At 41.2% G+C, this 22933-nt stretch overlaps 1 protein-coding gene across 2 annotated transcripts in view; it reads left to right on the top strand.

Moving 5' to 3' along the window:
* The window catches only part of sh3pxd2b (SH3 and PX domains 2B), a 300375-nt gene that overhangs the window by 710 nt on the left and 276732 nt on the right, over positions 1 to 22933 (top strand). For both annotated transcript variants that reach the window (XM_063053511.1, XM_063053510.1), the window contains exon 2: positions 12885 to 12965. In XM_063053511.1, coding sequence (XP_062909581.1) covers positions 12885 to 12965 — 81 coding nt within the window. The remainder of the gene's footprint in view (positions 1 to 12884; positions 12966 to 22933) is intronic.

Below are 22933 nucleotides of genomic sequence, written 5' to 3'. Positions count from 1 at the left end.
CAGCGCAGAGTAACGTTGCAGAAAGAGGAAGTGTGCCACTTGGCAGTTTTTCGTAACAACCACAATTCCCATTGAATGTATTGTCAAGTTAGATCGATGAATTTACGTATGCAGAGGTAGATTGGATTTCCTTAGAACACAAGCCTCGGGTTAGATTTTGATGTAGGGAGGGCTCGGCTGGTTAATACCACTCCGAAATACCGGGAGCAGTTTGGTTTCAGTGATTCTTCGGCCCCGAGTGCAGAGTTAATGCCGAAACCACTAGTCAACTGCAGCTTCGGAAATTTAACTTGTAGAGTTTAGAACAAATGGAAATCGGTTTTCATCTTAAAAACTCCTTTTTATGGAGCATCGAAGGGCGTGCAGATTTACTCCTGATGTGATATGAAATTCAGGTTATGTGGCGATCACCTCGCCTTTTTACATGAGGTTATTGTCATTGGTCATCCACGACTTTCTCTTCAAGTCGTTTTTTGTTGATGGCGGCAATTTATTCCGGATATCTGTTCCGCAGGAGTCAGTACTTTTAGATAATTCTTCAGTTCATTATTAGAAGTCTAGCTACTGAATTATTCAATTAGAGGATCGGCAAATTCTATTCTCAATTGCAGACCTTGACAACAGGGATTGCCAAATAGCAGAGAGCAGTTTTGTGCCTGTTCGGTCATATTGATGAACTCGGGACAGACTGGGCTCTGTTCCTTCTGTATCATGACGAGTGCATGCATTCAATGAGCTATCAGGTGAAAGTCTCTGTATGTGAATAGGGCTCAAATTCAACTCTTGTCATTCAGCCGTCAAACAAGACAACGTTCCTACGGACTAGGTTGCACACAGTACATATAACTCTCGTACACAACATATAAATTAATATTACCACAACTAAATTATCAAATAATACGACGCATATACGATACAAGTTAAAAGTAAACAGTATAACGCTACTGGCGCTTCATACACGGTGAGATCTGGGTGGTGTCAGGGAGTTCAGTAGTCTTAACGCCTGGGGGAAGAAGCTGTTTTCCATCGTAACAGTTCTTGTCCTAATGCTCTGGTACCTCCTACCTGACGGCAGGGATTGTTGACGATGCTAAGAGTCCTGCGGATACAGTGCTGATCAATATCTCTAGTCTAATGGATAGAAGAGCGACCCAATGATCCTCTCGTCAGCCCTTGCAATCCTCTGTTGTGACTTGCGGTCAGATGCCTTGCAATTTCCCGTACCAGACGTTGATGCAGCTCGTCGGGACACCCTTGATGGTGCTCTATAAAAAATGGTTAAAATGGGGGAAGGGGGAACCTCAATCTCCTCAGAAGGTGGAGACACTCCTGTGTTGAGGGAGCAGGTGTGATCGCCCATTATGTGCAATCCCAGAAACTTGGTGCTCCTAACTTTTCACAAAGGAGCGTGCAGTGAGGAGTGGGAAGCCTGCAACTTCTAAAGGGCACAATCGTTTCTCTGATCTTGCCCTCGTTTGGGACTGGCTCCTCTAATACTTCGTAGCAATTGCATTTTGCCCTTTTACCTTTGGATGGATTTGTATAAATATTCAGAAACATACAAATGTTTTGCAGTTAGCTTTCAATAATCACTAATGATTTGAAGTCATGCATGTATGTGTTATGGAACATAAGCTTTATATATAGTGGGTATGTGAATTATACCACAGTTAATCACCTATGCTGTGAGGAGCTGAGAAACAATATTTGTATTTTGAATGAAGTTCATTTTATTTTTTGGGGCAAGTTAAAATGAGGAATGTAATTTAGGGTTTGAAGCTAATAGTTAAAAAGCAGCTTGAAGTCTTAGTTAAATTGGAGTAGTCAAGCTGCTTTTTTATATTGTTGATGAGGACATCATGCTGAAAGCATTGACTCAGAATCTATGCAATTGGAGGCTTATGAAATGTTTATAATAGGGTTCATTAAGGTTGGTAAATAGGAAGGTACAATAAAAGTGGCCTTATGATCAGATTTTGTATGTGTGAGAGAAGGAGAGGGAGAAAGAGAAGTAAGGTTTTCTCTACTGCTGCATTTATAACTGGCTATTGAAGGACATTGTTCAATACCGATACATACTTTTGCTCTATAGTTTAGACCATAAGATAAGCAGCCGAAGTAGGCCATTCAATCATTGCTGATTGATTTTCAACTCCATTCTTCTGTCTTCTCCCTGTAACCCTTAATCTTATACCAACCAAAAGCATATCAATTACTGCCTTAAATACCCTCTATGATGTGGCCTCCACTGCCCCCTATGGCAATGAATTTCATAGATTCACCACCTCTCTGGCTGAAGAAATTCTTCCTCATCTCTGTTCTTTTATTTTGAGGTTGTGCCTTTGGATCCTAGATCCTTCTAATGGACATATGTCTCCATGTTTGCTCAGTCCCTTGCTTTTTGGTATTTAGTAGAATTAATGAGATTTCTCCCCCCCCCCCACCATTCTTCTGAACTCCATTGAATACAGGCCCAGAGCAATCAAATTCTCATTCATTAAACCTTCCATTCCTGGGATCACCTCCTCTGGAATGTTGTCTTGAAAGTTTGAATATTGTCTTCAAGAGTATTGATGGCAGTGTATTGATATCAATACCCTTTAAGACAAGAGTACATTTAGAGCTACATTTAGATGTCACGTTGATCTTCTGCATTAAATGTGGAGTTAAAGTGAGTCTTTTTACATGACTCCATCTATTGGGTCAAAATTGCTTCAGAGAATAAAGGAAGATGCAGCAAGTCCTGGCTTTGTATCAGATCTCCTTATTCTTGTGCTTCATTTCCTGCTTACATGCTGTAGGAAGGGTAATGGTGGTAGAGCCTGGACTCTCCTGTCCACCTCTATTGCTGAAATATTCTGGGAGCACCAGGAAAGGCGCAGGTGCAGAAGATGCTGTAATGACCTAAAATTAGGATGTGAACAGCAGATTATAAAGTCGTACAGCATAGAAGTGAGTCGATTGTCCAATTCGTCCATGCAAAAAGTTTGCCTACCTGAGCTAATTACATTTGCTTGGACTATAGAGTCCAAACGGTTCCTATCCAGATGTCGGTCCAAATGTTTTATTTATAGTTTGTAACTATACTTGTCTGTATCACTTCCTTTCAGAACTGCAGCCAAATAACCAGCACTCTTTGTGTGAAAACATGCCCCTTGAAGGCCCTTTAATCTGCCCCTCTCACCTTCAATTTATTCCCACTAGTTTTTGACTACCCTAGTTTGGGGAGAACAACTGACCATCTACCTTATCTGTGCTGCTCATGTCATTCCTCAGCTTTCTTTACTCCAGGGAAAACAGTCCTATTCTTCAGTCTCTCCCTGACCCTACAATATCCTTGTGGATCTTTTCTGCACCATCTCCAGCTTAACCACTTTGTTCTATATAACCAGACCTGCACAGAATGCTACAAATGCAGTCCCAACTCTTACACTCCGTTCATCATTGAATGAACACGTACAGCATGTCATACACCTTCACCACTCTGTCGAGCTGTGGTGCCACTTTCGGGGAACAGTTCTACAACACTCCCAGAGCCTGACCATTCACTGTGTAGGCTTTGTCTGGTTCAACTTCCCAAAAAACATCATTTGTCTGAGTTTGGTTCCATCTGTCAATCTATACATTTGATGAAGATACTCAGGTAACCTTCTCCACTGTCTGCTATACCACCAGTGGGGTCAGTAGGTCTCATCTGCAGATTTATGAACCACACCACTTTTATCCTCATCCAGATCGTTAATACCTACTATATATCAAACTATACGGAACTCAGCCCTGATCCCTGCAGCAAACCACTCACTAAATTTAATTAATGTGATTTGTGACTAACAATGATCAACTTCTCCCAATTCCTACACATACCGATTATTTCTGGTGGCATTATTTATAGATGCATTAATTTAAAAAAATCTTGAACCTTCCTGAAATTATTTCAGGACCTATAATAATAGAAACATAGAAACATAGAAAATAGGTGCAGGACTAGGCCATTCGGCCCTTCGAGCCTGCACCGCCATTTATTATGATCATGGCTGATCATCCAACTCAGAACCGTGCACCAGCCTTCCCTCCATACCCCCTGATCCCCGTAGCCACAAGGGCCATATCTAACTCCCTCTTAAATATAGCCAATGAACTGGCCTCAACTGTTTCCTGTGGCAGAGAATTCCACAGATTCACCACTCTCTGTGTGAAGAAGTTTTTCCTAATCTCGGTCCTAAAAGGCTTCCCCTTTATCCTTAAACTGTGACCCCTCGTTCTGGACTTCCCCAACATCGGGAACAATCTTCCTGCATCTAGCCTGTCCAATCCCTTTAGGATTTTATACATTTCAATCAGATCCCCCCTCAATCTTCTAAATTCCAACGAGTACAAGCCCAGTTCATCCAGTCTTTCTTCATATGAAAGTCCTGCCATCCCAGGAATCAATCTGGTGGACCTTCTTTGTACTCCCTCTATGGCAAGGATGTCTTTCCTCAGATTAGGGGACCAAAACTGCACACAATACTCCAGGTGTGGTCTCACCAAGGCCTTGTACAACTGCAGTAGTACCTCCCTGCTCCTGTACTTGAATCCTCTCGCTATAAATGCCAGCATACCATTCGCCTTTTTCACCGCCTGCTGTACCTGCATGCCCACTTTCAATGACTGGTGTATAATGACACCCAGGTCTCGTTGCACCTCCCCTTTTCCTAATCGGCCACCATTCAGATAATAATCTGTTTTCCTATTTTTGCCACCAAAGTGGATAACTTCACATTTATCCACATTAAATTGCATCTGCCATGAATTTGCCCACTCACCCAACCTATCCAAGTCACCCTGCATCCTCTTAGCATCCTCCTCACAGCTAACACTGCCACCAAGCTTCGTGTCATCCGCAAACTTGGAGATGCTGCATTTAATTCCCTCATCCAAGTCATTAATGTATATTGTAAACAACTGGGGTCCCAGCACTGAGCCTTGCGGTACCCCACTAGTCACTGCCTGCCATTCTGAAAAGGTCCCGTTTATTCCCACTCTTTGCTTTCTGTCTGCTAACAAATTCTCTATCCACATCAATACCTTACCCCCAATACCGTGTGCTTTAAGTTTGCACGCTAATCTCCTGTGTGGGACCTTGTCAAAAGCCTTTTGAAAATTCAAATATACCACATCCACTGGTTCTCCCCTATCCACTCTACTAGTTACATCCTCAAAAAATTCTATGAGATTCGTCAGACATGATTTTCCTTTCACAAATCCATGCTGACTTTGTCCGATGATTTCACCGCTTTCCAAATGTGCTGTTATCACATCTTTGATAACTGACTCCAGCAGTTTCCCCACCACCGACGTTAGGCTAACCGGTCTATAATTCCCTGGTTTCTCTCTCCCTCCTTTTTTAAAAAGTGGGGTTACATTAGCCACGCTCTAATCCTCAGGAACTAGTCCAGAATCTAACGAGTTTAGAAAAATTATCACCAATGCATCCACTATTTCTTGGGCTACTTCCTTAAGAACTCTGGGATGCAGACCATCTGGCCCTGGGGATTTATCTGCCTTTAGTCCTTCAATTTACCCAACACCACTTCCCTACTAACATGTATTTCACTCAGTTCCTCCATCTCACTGGACCCTCTGTCCCCTACTATTTCTGGAAGATTATTTATGTCCTCCTTAGTGAAGACAGAACCAAAGTAATTATTCAATTGGTCTCAAACAACAGGAATTCTGCAGATGCTGGAAATTCAAGCAACATACATCAAAGTTGCTGGTGAACGCAGCAGGCCAAGCAGCATCTATAGGAAGAGGCGCAGTCGACGTTTCAGGCCGAGACCCTTCGTCAGAACTAACGAAGGGTCTCGGCCTGAAACGTCGACTGCGCCTCTTCCTATAGATGCTGCTTGGCCTGCTGCGTTCACCGGCAACTTTGATGTATGTTGATTCAATTGGTCTGCCATGTCCTTGCTCCCCATAATCAATTCACCTGTTTCTGTCTGTAGAGGACCTACACTTGTCTTTACCAGTCTTTTCCGTTTTACGTATCTATAAAAGCTTTTACAGTCAGTTTTTATGTTCCCTGCCAGTTTTCTCTCATAATCTTTTTCCCCTTCCTAATTAAGCCCTTTGCCCTCCTCTGCTGAACTCTGAATTTCTCCCAGTCCTCAGGTGAGCCACTTTTTCTGGCTAATTTGTATGCTTCTTCTTTGGAATTGATACTATCCCTAATTTCTCTTGTCAGCCATGGGTGCAGTACCTTCCTTGATTTATTCTTTTGCCAAACTGGGATGAACAATTGTTGTAGTTCATCCATGCAATCCTTAAATGCTTGCCATTGCATATCCACTGTCAATCCTTTAAGTGTCATTTGCCAGTCTATCTTAGCTAATTCACTTCTCATACCTTCAAAGTTACCCCTCTTTAAGTTCAGAACCTTTGTTTCTGAATTAACTATGTCACTCTCCATCCTAATGAAGAATTCCACCATATTATGGTCACTCTTCCCCAAGGGGCCTCTCACGACAAGATTGCTAATTAACCCTTCTTCATTGCTCAAAACCCAGTCTAGAATAGCCTGCTGTCTAGTTAGTTCCTCGACATGTTAGTTCAAAAAACCATCCCACATGAAGAAATCCTCTTCCTCAGCACCTTTACCAATTTGGTTCAGCCAATCTACATGTAGATTGAAGTCACCCATTATAACTGCTGTTCCTTTATTGCACGCATTTCTAATTTCCTGTTTAATACCATCTCCGACCTCACTACTACTGTTAGGTGGCCTGTACACAACTCCCACCAGCGTTTTCTGCCTCTTAGTGTTACGCAGCTCTACCCATATCGATTCCACATCTTCCCAGCTTATGTCTTTCCTTTCTATTGCGTTAATCTCATCTTTAACCAGCAACGCCACCCCACCTCCTTTTCTTTCATGTCTATCCCTCCTGAATATTGAATATCCCTGAACGTTGAGCTCCCATCCTTGGTCACCCTGGAGCCATGTCTCTGTGATCCCAACTATATCATAATCATTAATAACAATCTGCACTTTCAATTCATCCACCTTGTTACAAATGCTCCTTGCATTGACACACAAAGCCTTCAGGCGCTCTTTTACAACTCTCTTAGCCCTTATACAATTATGTTGAAAAGTGGCCCCTTTTTGATGCTTGCCCTGGATTTGTCGGCCTGCCACTTTTACTTTTCTCCTTAGTACTTTTTACTTCTACCCTCACTTTACACCCCTCTGTGTCTCTGCACTGGTTCCCATCCCCCTGTTGTGAACTAACCTCCTCTTGCCTAGCCTCTTTAATTTGATTGTCAATAGATAGGGGTATTGGGAGTCCATTTTGCTCCTCAAGCCTCTTCTTCCATTCAGTAAGACCAAGGCTGCTACTGATTAGTCTATTTGTGTGTGGGCATTAAAGCGGCATTAGAAATGTAACCTGGTGGAAGTAATGAGTTCCATGAGGGAAATAGGCTTTCCAGGCAATTTGAACAGGAATAATAACTCAGTTTCTTGCTAATGAATTGGTGAAGGATAGCCAGATAGGGGAGAGAAGGACTGATAAATTCATTGTCAAACTAAGCACAAGAAGAAAGAAGAAAGAAAGAAAGAACAGAAGAAATAAAGGATTGGATAAAACAATAGAACTGAACTGTTTATGAAAATAAATGACATGATTAAATTTTCTGATGACAGATATCTGTAGAACTGAGATTCTGTATTTGTATAAATTAATCTTCAGTGACAGCAATTTTGAAATGCAGGATTAACAGTTATCACAGTGAAAGAGTTTTTGTGTTTGTAAGGATGAGCCTTTGTTTTCATTGGTGAGTTTAACTCTTATTGGCTGAACAAATACTGCTTGACGTTCAATATATTTCAGTTAATTGTTGAGTAGTTCAACTTGAGCAAATAGTTTGGGTAAATTTATGCCAAAATTTATCCACAAAAAATCTGCAAATAAATATTCATCTTTGGATGCAACCTGCAGAAACCAATATTATTTTGCCTATTTTAATTAGCCAAAGTCCAATCAGAGAGAAGTGTGTAGGCGAGTTTTCAGTGCTGTCATGATATTTATCAAGAAATGAAATTATTTAATGCTCATATCATATCTGCAGAATGGAGTTTAAAATCTACATGTTGAGTTTAAAGGTGAAATAAATCTAGGATGAAAGGAAGTTGACATTAGACCAAATGAGAGCAATGTGTGTATTTGGAGCTTCATAAACAGCAGTAGTATTATCATGTTTGGTAGCGTCTTTTCAAAAATACCTATTCTGAAGCTTAAACTGTATTGAAGGTACACTCACTGGCATATGGTGAAGTGGCCAGCCAACTCCTGCACCCTGGTTGGGCATTCGCTGTCCACACTTCATCTACCCTCACTCACACTACCAAGTCCCCATTGGGTCTCTGTGGCGAGCCCGTGACTGTAGTGGACATTGGCAGTAACCAGATGACTTGCCTTCAAATTCAAGACCAGAATATTTGGCTTTCTAAATGAAGATGAAACTGGGTGTTGGAGATTATCCTTTTGAATTCCAGGACTGGATGTGCTTCTGAGTCAGATATTAGGTGACAGACTCCCCGCTGGTCAAAGGATTCTTAAATAAAATGAATATGGTCGGTCCATATACTGGCTTGATTAGAACTGTAGCCATTCTAGTCAATCCAGTATAAGGCATCAGAGTGTGAAAACTCTCTGCTGGATTGTGATTCATATTTTCTTGACATTCGTTTCAAACCACACTTTCAAGACATTGCTAAACGGAGCATTAATCTACGAGTTTTGTGAGCATATTTGGAGCACTTGCTTCCTTTAATGATCCGTGTGCATTCTGAGATGCCTTGCCCGTGACAGGAAAGGTGTCACCTGGCATTATAGGGAGGAAGGAGTTACATCTGTAGAAAATTACTTTCCTTAACATGAAAGGTGTCATCTGTGCATGCACTGAGAAACAGAATTGCAAAACTAAACTTGTGTTGATTTATTTTCTGTTTTACATGCAAATTCTGTGAGAAACATATTCTGTATGTCAAAACATTTTGTTAGTAATTTGTGAATCTCAAAGGGTGAATTTCTGTAACCTGAATCCCTGTAACTTGAGGGTTGCCTGTAGTATATTGGGGCCACTACCCTAACTTTCCGCTTTGAAAAGAATTTACTTTTATATAGCTTCATTTATAACCTTTGGATGTCTCAAGTGTTTGTAGTTCATGAAGGTTGTTCGCAGTATCATTGTTGTTTTAAGTAGAAACAATATAATCAATATATGCGGAGAGGAATTTCCCAAAACTGGCAGGGTGTTCCAGATCTATGAAAATGCAAATTAATCAGGCTACTGGGAAAGACCTTTTCCAACCAACCATCATGGATTATTTGCATTCAGTCAAAATAGCAGAGTAGACCTTGGTTTGTCTTCCTCTCACCAAGTGCAGCACTCCTATGATACTCCTATGATTGAAATCTCAGCTCTTTGTGCCCTTGTCTGGAGTAGAATTTGAACTTGTAGCCTTCTGACTCAGACAAGAATGCTTTTGACTGAACCGAAGTCTACATCACATCCTGTGCCACAAATTAAAACAGCTGCTTGGTTTCCAGTGCTAACATTGCTCAACTATAATTGTAAGAGATACAACATTTAACTTCAAGGGGGCCTGCAATATGACTCCAACTTTCTTCAGCAACCTGCACAAAAATCTGGAGGAACTCAGCAACATCTGTGGACAGAAGTAAACAGCCCACAGGGTCTGAGCCTGAAACATCAGCTGTCAATTTCTCCCCCACAGATGCTGCCTGACCTGCCGAGTTCCTCCAAAATTTAATATGTGTTGCACTAGGTTTCTAGCATCTGCAGCATCTCTTGTGTCTCCAAGTTTCTTCTGTCACCCAAAGATATCTACACAAACAGGCTAGCTTTTGCACCTTGAAAATGAGCTATGTATGAGACAGGATGATGTTTTGGGTTCAATAGGTACATTTAATGTCAGAGAAATGTATACAACATACATCCTGACCCTGTTTCTACTCCCACCTCCTCCAAGAAAGGAAGCCATCTGCTCAGAGTGGAGGGTTGGTGACTGGCCAGCACATACTCTGTTACTCAGTGGGAGCTATTGTCAAAGTCATTCAGGGGTTCGTATTTTATCCCTGGACTACACAATTGCAGTGCATAGTTACTACCTCCTTTACTGGAAGCTGAGTGGACGTGGCAGAGGTTTCAGAAGTCCCAGGTTTTCTGATTTCACTGCTTGTGGATGCTCTATTGGTCAGAATATTTTAAGGATGAGGCACTCTATTGGTCAGTCTATTTTGTTATTTCCTTGGAGAAATGCAAAATTAGCACAGGCAGTAAATCCATTAGACAGTATTGAGTTTAATTTGTACTTAAAGCTGAGAATTGATTTTCATGAATAATTATATTGATTATTGCAAGGTGATCTGCCATGGCATTTAATGTTTTAACTATAAATTTTAATTCTTTTTGTCAGCTGATGGACTCACTCCGTAATGAAACCCTCAGACTTCTGCCATACAACAGTGTGCTTTAATTAACAATGCTTCCTTCTGAAGTGTATTGCTAAAGTACCCAGCAGTCTGTAGTTCACAACATACATGCAGTGGATGTTTTGGGAGCACCCAATACAAATAATGAGAGAATGCTGTACTTGTAAATCCACCACAAACAAGCAGTATCTGTGTATAGCAGCAGGATGTTTGTAGTCAGACTTGGGAGATACAGTACATGTCTGCAAACCTGCTTACTGTATTTGTTCAAGAGTTTTAATTATTTCCTCGGCTGCTACTTAACCCAACAAGCTGTTATGAGTGGTAGGCTGTCTATTCTTGGTTAATGGAAATTTGTTTTCCCCTGGCTATTTGTCTTGGGGGTCATTATGTGTTCAGAAGTAACTGAATCAACATGTATGCACTCTATTTAGTCACTGATTGATTCATGCATTTTATGTAGTGTTAGACTATTGTTTCAGGATGTGCTCCATTATTTATTCCTTATAAAGTATAATCTGGTACTGACAATCCTTCAGTTGTTAAAATTATACACAGAAGATAGTCACACACAGGCACCTTTTTTTCCTGGAGGTACTGACCTTGGCGAGTTGGAATAAAAACCTAGGATTGGTTACTCTCTTTCCATTATTTATATTGTCCCTGCAGTTCAAGTTTATTTCCATGGGTTTTGAACTCAGTCTGTAGTTACTGTGGCTAAAGACCTGGGAGAAAGCATGGCGATGAGGAGAGGCAGAGTACATCTACACATCAGCTAGTTTATTGTCTGCTCTAGTGCCATAAACCTTTGGCACTTTGGAAGCTTTGTAATCCCATTGAAGACTAAAAATTGTGATGTAGGAAAGCAGCACCCTCCCCTCTAAGCTTTGATGGAATCAGACAGAACTGGATTGATTGCTGAAGGTTCAGAGAGCCAGATGCAGCTGCAGGTATTGGAGCTCCATCAGACTTAGTTTGCTAGAAGATTGGTGAGGCTCCGTTTGTTATATGTTAGGTTTCCAGCTGTACCAGAGCATATGGAGATTTTCCCTCTGAATTTGTGCCCTGTCAGGGTATTGTATAAGGGCTGGGTGGATGTTGCATTTTTTACAGGATGGCAATGCTTCAAAGGTTCAAAAGTATACAACTTGAACTTCTTCTCTGGGTTGCTTCAACCAACATTTAAAGCTTGATGTCAATAGGTTTCTGATTGAAATTAATTGAATTGACTTTATTACTTACATCCTTCAAATACATGAGGAGTAAAAATCTTTATGTTACATCTCCGTTCAAATATGGATGGAGCACTTTGGAAGTGTTGTTTCAGGTTCTTGCTGATGATACACTGACAAATTGACAGGGACGATATGCTACCTGAGGAATCTTAGCCCCATTCCTTACACTCTGGTGTGGTATGATATAAAGAGCAGGTTTTAGTGTTTGCAGGGAGTTGGGCAGATTATTTCAGAATCAGAATTAGGTCAGGTTTAATATCACCGACATATGTCGTGAAATTTATTGTTATAGGGCAGCAGTATATTGCAGTACATAATGAAAAGCTAAATTACAGTCAGTATATATATATTTAAAAAGTTAAATTAAATAAATAATGCAAAAAGAGATAAAGTAATGAGGTAGTTTTCATGGGATTTACTGTCCATTCCGAAATCAGATGGCAGAAGGGAAGAAGCTGTTCCTGAATTATTGAGCATGTGCTTCAGGCTCTTGTTGTACCTCCTCCCCGCTGGTAGCAGTGAGAACAGGGCATGTCCTGGGCGATGGAGTCTTTCATGATGGGTCTTTTCTGAGGCATCTCTCCTTGAAGGTGTCCTGGTTGCTGGGGACGCTAGTGCTCATGATGGAGCTGACTGTTGATAACTTTCTCCAGCTAATTTCGATCCTGTGCAGTGCCCCCCCCCCACAAAACCAGACGGTGATGCAGTTAGTTAGAATACTCTCCGCAGTACATCTGTAGAAATTTGCGAGTGTCTTTGGTAACATACCAAATCTCCTCAAACTCCTAATGAAATATAGCCGCTATCATGCCTTCTTTGTAATTGCATCAATATACTGGGTAGATGCTTAGAGATGTTGACACCCAGCAACCTGAAATTGCTCACACTTTTCACAGCTGATCTCTCAATGAGGACTGGTGAGCGTGCCTTTGCCTTGCCCTTCCTGGAGTCCACAATCAATTCTTTTCTCTAAACACCCAGCAGATACCATAGCTTTGAAGATATGACTCAGCTATGTATACAATTGTATTCATTATTAGTTGTATAATACATATTATGTTAAGACTAGACTTGGCTGGTGGCTGAAATAATATCGGTAAATTTCAGTCTATCTCTGACAAAATTTCTGATCTGTTTCATTTCCTTTCAGGTTTACATAATTCAAGTCACATGGTCAAATGGTTCCACAGAAGTCATCTACAGACGCTATAGCAGGTTCTTCAATCTGCAAGTAAGTCTTGAATCACACCTGTAGAATTGTAAAAAAAGCACTATCCTTTATCTTGGCTGTTTATGACCAACTTTAGTTCTTTGTCTTGGAGTGCAGAAGAACCTTGGGTGCATATACAATCGAACTAATTCGTTCTTCCCTCTTGCTGAACAAATGTTACCCTCCAGCATCCTGATCAGTGACTTGGCTTTAGGGCCAGAGGGTATAGTGAGCCTATCTATCAATGGGGGAGCTCATACACATTGTACAACTTGTCTCCAGTTCTCCTGATCTCTCCAAACTGTTGAAGAACATGACACAACTAAACGCAGAATGCCGGTCAAAAGTTAGTTTATTTAAAAAGCTAAATTATGGGGAAGTTGAACTAACAGATTAGAATATATAACTTGATTTAAAAATCAACAATTTAATTTAAAACAAATACATTTTTCTTGGACTAACTTAAGTCAATGCGTTGAAGTCCTTTGTCATGAATGCTAAAGTTGTGCTTCAAGATTTGCCTCTTCAGATTCAGGCTTAATATCACCGACATATGTTGTGCAATTTGTTGCCTTTGCAGCAGCAAATACAATGTGAAATATAACAACAGAAATACCCCTGCAAATTAGTCTATGTTAATGTATATAAAGTAGTTAAATAAGTAGTGGAAAAACAAGAATAAAAAAGTAGTGAGATAGTGTTTATGAGATGTCCATTCAGAAATCAGATGGCAGAGGGGAAGAAGCTGTTTTTGAATCGTTGAGTGTGTGGCTTCAGGTTCTCGTACCTCCTTCCTGATGGTAGCAATGAGAACAGATGTTTCCTGGGTGATGCAGGTCCTTAATGAGGGACACTGTTTTGCGCTAAATTGACTTGCCGCAGAATAGTTTAAATTGAACTCAGGAACAAAGGAATTTTTAACATTTTTTGGGCTAAACTACATCAGATATTTCTGCATTAATTTCTGGTACGGCTCCTTATCAAATGCATTCTGTAAAACCTGGTGCAGATATTGGTTATCCTTTATCCATCATACATGTTTTTTTTTCAAAAAACTGTAATACATGGTTTAAATGTGATTTCTTTCTCACAAAATAATATTGCCATTGCCTGATTATATTGATTTTTTTAAACAAAAAGTTATTAATGGTTTCTAACATTTTCCTGAGGACTGATGTTAACCAAAATGGTCTGTTGTTTCCTACTTTCTATTACTCTTAATTTCAGAATGAAGGAGTTAGATTTGTAACTTCCCAATCTTATGCTCTTAAAACATAGGAAATCAAAGACAAAGTGATAAAGATCTCTTTCCTCCCTCACCCCTTCCCTTAATCTTTGCATTTCATTTGCAAACACAGATCTGTTAAGTATTCCCTCTTCAAAAACAATCAACGTATCTTATTCATGAACAGTAATAGACATTTTAATATACATTGGTAGCAATACAGTGTATAAGTACTTTTATATTTAAATAGGGCAGGTTTTTGTCAATCATTGACTTCCTCATTGCATCACAATGATCAAAATGGTCAATATTAGCCAAATATGATGAGATCAATTTGTCCAATTGTACTGTATCTGTCCTATCCATCATTGGGCGATATGTGTGCTATGGCATTTAACAATCTGCTAGATACATTATCTTGACCGCCTCCAACAGCCCATTCCTCTCCTTCCTGTGCTAGCTAACACCATACATCTTTTCTCATAAATAGAGGGATTAGCATCTATTAATAACATATTTGATGACAATTTGTGTCTTCAGATGAATGGACAAAATTGAGTAGGCAATAAATTAAAAGGATTGACGGTGCATTTGAAAGCATTGAATTCGATCTTGAATATGCAACAGTGATGACAGTGCATCTCAAACACATTCAAACATGTTAATTATTTCAAGCAACACACATCAAAGTTGCTGGTGAACACAGCAGCCAGGCAGCATCTCTAGGAAGAGGTACAGTCGACGTTTCGGGCCGAGACCCTTCGTCAGGACTAACTGAAAGAAGAGCTAGTAAGAGATTTGAAAGTGGGAGGGGGAGGGGGAGGTCCAAAATGATAGGAGAAGACAGGAGGGGGAGGGATGGAGCAAAGAGCTGGACAGTTGATTGGCAAAAGGGATATGAGAGGATCATGGGACCGGAGGCCTAGGGAGAAAGAAAAGGGGGAGAGGGAAGCCTAGAGGATGGGCAAGGGGAATAGTGAGAGGGACAGAGGGTGAAAAAGGACAGAGAGAAAAAGGAATGTGTGTATATAAATAAATAACGGATGGGGTATGAGGGGGAGGTGGGGCATAAGCGGAAATTAGAGAAGTCAATGTTCATGCCATCAGGTTGGAGGCTACCCAGACGGAATATAAGGTGGTGTTCCTCCAACCTGAGTGTGGCTTCAACTTTACAGTAGAGGAGGCCATGGATAGACATATCAGAATGGGAGTGGGATGTGGAATTAAAATGTGTGGCCACTGGGAGATGCTGCTTTCTCTGGCGGACAGAGCGTAGGTGTTCAGCGAAACGGTCTCCCAGTCTGTGTTGGGTCTGGCCAATATATAGAAGGCCACATTGGGAGCAACGGAGGCAGTATATCACCCTAGCCGACTCACAGGTGAAGTGTCAACTCACCTGGAAGGACTGTCTGGGGCCCTGAATGGTGGTAAGGGAGGAAGTGTAAGGACATGTGTAGCACTTGTTCCGCTTGTCTCTCACTATACCCCTTGCCCATCCTCTGGGTTTCCCCTCCTCCCCCTTTTCCTTCTCCTTGGGCCTCCTGTCCTATGATTCTCTCATATCCCTTTTGCCAATCAACTGTCCAGCTCTTGGCTCCATCCCTCCCCCTCCTGTCTTCTCCTGTCATTTTGGATCTCTCCCTCCCCCTCCCACTTTCAAATCTCTTACTAGCTCTTCCTTCAGTTAGTCCTGACGAAGGGTCTCGGCCCGAAACTTCGACTGTACCTCTTCCTAGAGATGGTGCCTGGCCTGCTGCGTTCACCAGCAACTTTGATGTGTGTTGCTTGAATTTCCAGCATCTGCAGAATTCCTCGTGTTTGCGATGTTAATTATTTACTAGTTTTAGTGATGCAATCATTTTAAGTTACATTGGGGTAGGTTGTCAATTAGGCTTCTGATTCACTATCAACTATCGCAAACGAAAATAATTGCTTTGGTGAATACAATAATTGACTGCTTGAGGATTCTTTATTCAGCTATACGTAACAAGCATTTCATTCATTCTGAGTATGTAAGTAAACAAAGAGATGGATTTGGCAAATCTCCACCTACATTCTAGGTGCATATTTAAAGGTCCGGGTGTATAATTTTATGCAAATATTGGAAAGGAGGAAACATGATGATTTTTGTTCTTTTTGGCGGGCATTGGATAGTATTCTGTTGATTCATATGTGACCATTTTGTTTGTCAATAATGTAGCAATAGATTGATTAATAAACACACAGTCAATGCCAATATGAAGACAAAAGACATGGTAGCTACTGGAATCTAAGGCTATGTCGACACTAGACCGGATAATTTTGAAAACGCCGGTTTCGAGTAAAAACGACAGGCGTCCACACTAGGCATTTTTCCAAATATCTCTGTCCTCACTAAAACGGATATTTGGACGAATCTTCTACTGGGCATGCACAGACTCATCTACAGAAAACAAGCGAAGAGGAAACGGTATAATATTTATGTTTCCGCGGCCGCGTTGTGCTATTTCCATTGGTCAAAAACTAGAGTACCAATAACAACAGCGAAAGAAAGTTTTCAACAATGTCTTCGAGGAGTACAAAGAAAACCTCCGCTGGAAAAAGCAGATGGGACTTCTTCATTTAGACAGACAATGAAGTCGAGCTGTTTCTGTGAGTTATAAATCACTACAAAGTCAGCAAAGCAGTGGAGAACGTGGAGATGTTTAATTCTAAACAAGCTATTAAAGTAGACAATAAAGTAAACACCACACGCATGAAGCTGTCCTCTGCCCAAGATCAGCGAGAGAGTGGAATCTTCTGCTGCCAGACCTGCACAGTATTTCTGACATTAATATTTTTAAAGATAGACTCAATCAAATCAATTTAGGGGATCTAGTCAAAAATCTCACTTTACAATTTAACTCTCATGCCGTTCACACTGACTGCGTGTTATAACAGCCGTCTGGCAGTGCTTGCGCAGTACCAAACAGAAGCAGAAAAAGCATTGTTGGTGTGATGCTGTCATGACAACGTTTTCAAGTATCTCCGTTTATCCCGTCCACACGACAATGTGCAACAATCATTTTCAAATTTACACACTATGCAGAGTTCTTTAGAAAAGATCTGTTTTCGGGGGATGAAAACGCCATTTCAATGTGGACAGAGGGTCAAAACGAAGAGAAAAAGCTTCGTTTTCAAAATTATCCAGTGTAGTGTGGACATAGTCTAAAACAATAAACAAAATGCGGGAAGAGCTCAATAGGTCAAATGAAATGAGTGAAGACAAAAGGTGTAAACCTACCAGCCTTCTCCTTTCCACCCTCTCCCCACCTTCTTTATAGGGCCTCTGCCCCTTCCCCCTACAGTTCTGACAAAGGGTTCCAGCCTGAAACGTCGACCGATCTTTTCCACTGATGCTGCCCGACCTGCTGAGTTCCTCCACGGTGTTGTGAGAGTTGTGAAAGGTGTAAACTGACACTTCACGAGATGCAGGCTCTTGAGTTTTCAATCTAGGCCAGTGTTTCTCCTGGTCTGTGTCATCCTGGTAATTCAGATTACTTTCTGTAATCGTCTATTTTTGATCCCACTGCCCTGCCAATTCTTTTCAGCTTTGCTGGAATCCACATGCTAATTTTTGTTTTAGAAGCACAAACTTTTCCAGGTTTGTGATTTAGTAATAAAATCTGTGCTGACCCAGGACATCTTCAAGGAGTGGTGTCTCAGACGGCAGCATCCATTATTAAGGACCTCCAGCAGCCAGGGTATGCTCTTTTCTCACTATTGCCATGGGATAGGAGGTACAGAGGCCTGAGGGCACACACTCAGTGATTCAGGATCAACTTCTTCCCCTCTGCCACCTAATTCCTAAATGGACATTGAACCCTTGGACGCTACCTCACCTTTTTAATATAATTTCTGTCTTTTTGCACAATTTTTAATCTATTCCATATACATATACTGTAATCAATTTAGGTATTATTATTTTATTTTATTTTTTTTTCTTCTATATTTTGTATTGCATTGTACTGCTGCTGCTAAGTTAACAAATTTCATGTTACATGCCGGCGATAATAAACCTGATTCTGATTCTGATTCTGAATTCCTTTACATCATGAAAACCACTCGGTAATGTTGCGTCTTGCCAAGTCCACTTTAATTAAGGATGAGAATTGAGCAGGCAAATCTGAGATTGATTTTTCACACTTTCTTGCAATAAATTGAACATGATTTAAACATTGCTCTTGGGAAGATTTTTACCTGACGTGTTAAACTTGAATGGAGGGTGATTAAATCTAACTGTCATCCAACCGATCTATCTTCCTGAGCTGACCTGAGTGACATGCTGCTGCAATTATTCTGAGAACTATCCTTTGGAGGTGTTCCATCTCCTGAACGTTTCCTGTATTAGGATTTGCTTACCATCTGGTAATGTAGAATGTTAGGATTTAAATGTATTTGTTGCATTATTCTAATAGGCTGAGATTATCAAACATTACTAATTTCAAAGTACAAAGTAAATTTATTATCAAAGTACATATATGTCACCATAAACAACCCCGAGATTAATTTTCTTACAGACATGCTCAACAAATCCAATAGAAATCCAATGTGTGCAAAAGACAAAAAAGGTACAGATAGAAAAAGAAAGAAAAAAAAATAAAATTAATAATAGATTGGCAATAGGTATCAAGAATGTGAGATAAGCTCCTGGAAAGTGAGTCCAAAGGTTGTGAGAACAGTTCAGTGAAGGAGCACGTGAAATTATCCCCTCTGATTTGAGCCTGATGGATTCGGGGTAATAACTGTTCCTGAACCTGGTGGTGTGAGTCCTGAGGCCTTTGTACTTTCTTCCTGATGGCATGAGCGAGAAAAGGACAAGAGCTGGGTAGTGGGTGTCCCTGATGATGGATGCTGCTTTCCTGCAACAACGCACCATGCAGATGGTCTCAATGCTGGAATGGGGGGGAAGGCTTTACCCATGACGGACTGGTCTGTACCCATGACTTTTTGTAGGATTTTTCTGCTCAAGGGCATTAGCTTTTCTATACTGGGCTGTGTTGCAGCTTGTCAGTATAGTTTCACCACAGATCTATAGAAGGTTGTCAGAGTTTTAGATGTCATGCCAAATATTCTTAAACTTCTAAGGAAGTAGAGGTGCTGTCATGCTTTCTTCATAAAAGCACTTGCTATACATGCTCATCCCAGGATAGGTCCTCTGAAATGATAACACCAAGGAATTTAAAGTTGCTGACCCTCACCACCTCTGATCTTCCAATGAGGACTGGCTCATGGACCTCCAGTTTCCTTCTCTTGAAGTCAATAATCAGCTCCTTGGTCTCTCTTCTCTCTGCTGATTTCTCACCACCTTTGATTCAGCCTACAACAGTGATGTCGTCTATAAACATAATTAGGCATTGGAGCTATGCTCAGCCACACATTTTTAAGTGTAAAGCGAGTAGAGCAGGGAGCTAAGCACACAGCCTTGTGGTACACCTGTGCTGATGGAGATGTTGATGCCAATCCGAGTTGACTGGGGTGTGCAAGTGAGGAAATCGAGGATCCAATTGCACAAAGAGGTAGTGAGGCCAGAGTCTGGGAGCTTATTGATTAGTTTTGGGGGGATGATAGTATTGAAAGCTGAGCTGTGCTCAATAAAGAGCATCCTGATGCATCCATCTTTACTGTCCAGATGTCCCAGGTTTGAGTGAAGAGCCAATGAGATGGCATCTGCTGTGGACCTGTTGTGTCACTAGACAAACTGGAGCAGATCCAAGTTGCTTCTCAGGCAGGACTTGATATGTTTCATCACCAGTATCTCAAAACACTTCATCACTTTGAATGTAAGTGTTACTGGGCGATAGTCATTGAGGCAGGTCACCATGTTCTCCTTAAGCACCGGTGTTGAAGCCTCCTTGAACCGGTTGGGTACCTCAGTCTGCTGAAGCGAGTGGTTAAAGATTTCAGTGGACACTCCAGCCAGTTGATCAACACAGGCCTTTGGTACTCAGTCAGTTACCCCAGCTGGACCGCGTACTAAATACCTGTGGTTTATGTGAATTCACCCTCCTGAAGGACGCTCTCATGTCATTCTCAGAGACTGAAATCACAGGATCAGTGGGGCTGTGGGAGTTTGTGATGGCTCCTCCATATTTTGACGTTCAAAGCAAGCATAGAGTGCATTGAGCTCATCTGGAAGTGAAGCCTGCAGTATGGTAGTATTTCTAGCATGTTGGAGGAAGTGCTAAAAATTTATTTTTTCAATATAAATGTCCTGCCCTATTTAATGAAAACTCATTAACTGCACTTGTAAATACTTCTAAAGATTGCCAATAAAATGAAAGACTTAACATTAAAACTGCATTTCCCGTTGCAGCTTTTGTACTTCGTTGCTGAAGAATGTTGTACCAATGAAATAATCATAGCTACTGTAGTTTGTGTAGGTTTACTTACTTTTTCAGTCACTATGGCCACTTTCTTTCTTTCCCTAATTAGTCTGTGAATTGAAAATCTCACCAGATTGTCCAGTTTTAAATTCAGTACAAATAGGAATTTAAGGCTATTTTAAAACTGCTGCTTTTTATAAACTTTGTTTTTATTTTGATAATGTTTCCGTGTCATGCTCTTTAATCTCTATTAGTTTCTTGAAGTTTGTACTTAGGAGCATGCCTTAACATTTTAATGCTTAACTATTTTAAGAACCTGCACCAATTTCATTGCCAAAATTGCATCTATTTTTCCCAGTTTGCAAATCACTGTACCATTTAAGGTCACAAGTTAACTGCATTCTAACTTACTTCTTCCCGTCGTTGTCTGTTTCCCTCATTATTTCATTGTTTGCAATGTTTCATGTGGATAGGGAATTGTATGTAATTTCTTATTACCACAGAAGTTCTGCCATTTTTGTTCAATTTTCTTGCTGTTGCAAACAATTTATTCACAATAACTGTTTCCCTGTTGTAAGTAACATAGCAGTGCTATGTGAAACATATTTTAAAGTAAAATGTGGATGTCTACTGAGGGATGGTTGAATGTAGGAGCCAGAGGCATCCAGCCGAGTAAATCAGTTCCAAGTTGTAAATATCATTGGTTTCATGTCCAGAATGTGAACATTTTCTTTGAATGAACCACTTGCATGGACATTCATAATAACAAAGGTGTAGTTAGTGAGCTTTGGATATCTAGAGCCACTCACACAAAATGCTGGAGAAACTCAGCAGGTCATCATTTCAGGCCGAGACCCTTCATCAGGACTGGAAAGAAAGGGGGAGGATGCCAGAATAAGAAGGTGGGGGGAGGTGAAGGAGGACAAGCTAGAAGGTGATAGGTGAAACTAGGTGGGTGGGGAAGGGGGGGATAAAGTATGAAGCTGGGAGGTGAAAGGTGGAAAAGGCAAAGTGCTGGAGAAGAAGGAATCTGATAGGAAAGGCACCAGTGGGAGGTGATAGGCATGTGAGGAGAAGAGGTAAGAGGCCAGAGTGAGGAATTGAAGAAGAGGGATGGGGAAGAGAGAAAAATTACCATAAGTTGGAGAAATCGATGTTCATGCCATCAGGTTGGAGGCTACTGTTCCCAGGATGAGGCTTTCCTTTTCAGGACATCTGAGATATTCTCTTTCTTCAAAGAATGGGGTTGCCCTTCCTTTGCCACTCATGTTACCCTCACCAGTATCGCCTCGATTTCCCTGACACCTGTACCCCCATCTTCCTGCTGCTCTTCTCCTCAGCTACCACCTCATGACCCTCTGCAACCAGCACTTCATTTCCGCAACTTCCTCCAACTTCGATGGGACCCTACCACCAACACGTCTTTACCTCTCCCCAACCCTCTGCTCTCTGCAGGGATCACTCCCTTTGTGATTCTCATGTCTATTTGTTCCTGCCCACTAATCTTCCTCCTGGCACTTATCCCTGCAAGCAGCAGAAGTACTACATGTGCCCATTCTGCTCCTCCCTCACCTCCATTCAGGGCCCCAAACAGTCCTTCCAGGTGAGATAACACTTCACCTGCAGATCTGTTGGGGTTGTCTACTGTATCTGGTGCTCCCGATGTGGCCTCCTGTATATTGATGAGAACCATTGTAAATTGGAGGACTGTTCTGTCAAGCACCTCCACCGCATCTGCCAAAAGTGGAATTTCCTAATAATTCCTATCCCTAATCCGTTCCGTCATTTTTCAGTCCATGACCTCCTCTTCCGCCATGTTGAGGCCACGCTTATGTTGGAGGAGTGTATCTCATATTCCAACTATGTAGCTTCCAACCTAATGGCAAAAATATCGATTTCTTCAATTTACTGTGATTCTTCCCTCTCCCCCTTCCCTCTTCTTTAATTTCCCACTCTGGCCTCTTACATCTGCTCACCTGCCTATCACCTCCCCAGTGCCCGTCCTCCCCTTTCTTCTATGGTTCAGAAGAAGATTCCTTCTTCTCCAGCTTTTGCCTATTCCTACTACCATCTCTCAGCTTCTTACTTCATTTCCTTCCCCCACCCACCTGGCTTCACCTATCACCTTCTAGCTTGTCCTCCTTCCCCTCCCCTCACTTTATTATTTTGGCATCCTCCCTTTCTAGTCCTGATGAAGTATCTTGGCCTGAAATGTCGACTGTTTATTCATTTTTGTAGATGCTGCCTAATCTGCTGGGTTCCTCCAGAATTTTGTGTGTATTACTCTGGATTTCCGGCATCTGCAGAATTCCTCGTGTTTTAGAAATCTAGTTTGGCTATAGAAATAAAGATAATACATCAAATCTGCCTTTTACTATCTCTTCGGTCAACATAAACTGCAATTCCGCTGAAAGCCTGCT

Source organism: Mobula hypostoma, chromosome 7 (assembly GCF_963921235.1).
Source record: "Mobula hypostoma chromosome 7, sMobHyp1.1, whole genome shotgun sequence".
NCBI classification, from domain to species: Eukaryota; Metazoa; Chordata; class Chondrichthyes; order Myliobatiformes; family Myliobatidae; genus Mobula; species Mobula hypostoma.
Note: the sequence above shows the minus strand (reverse complement) of the source record. Positions and strands in the feature narration are given on the sequence as shown.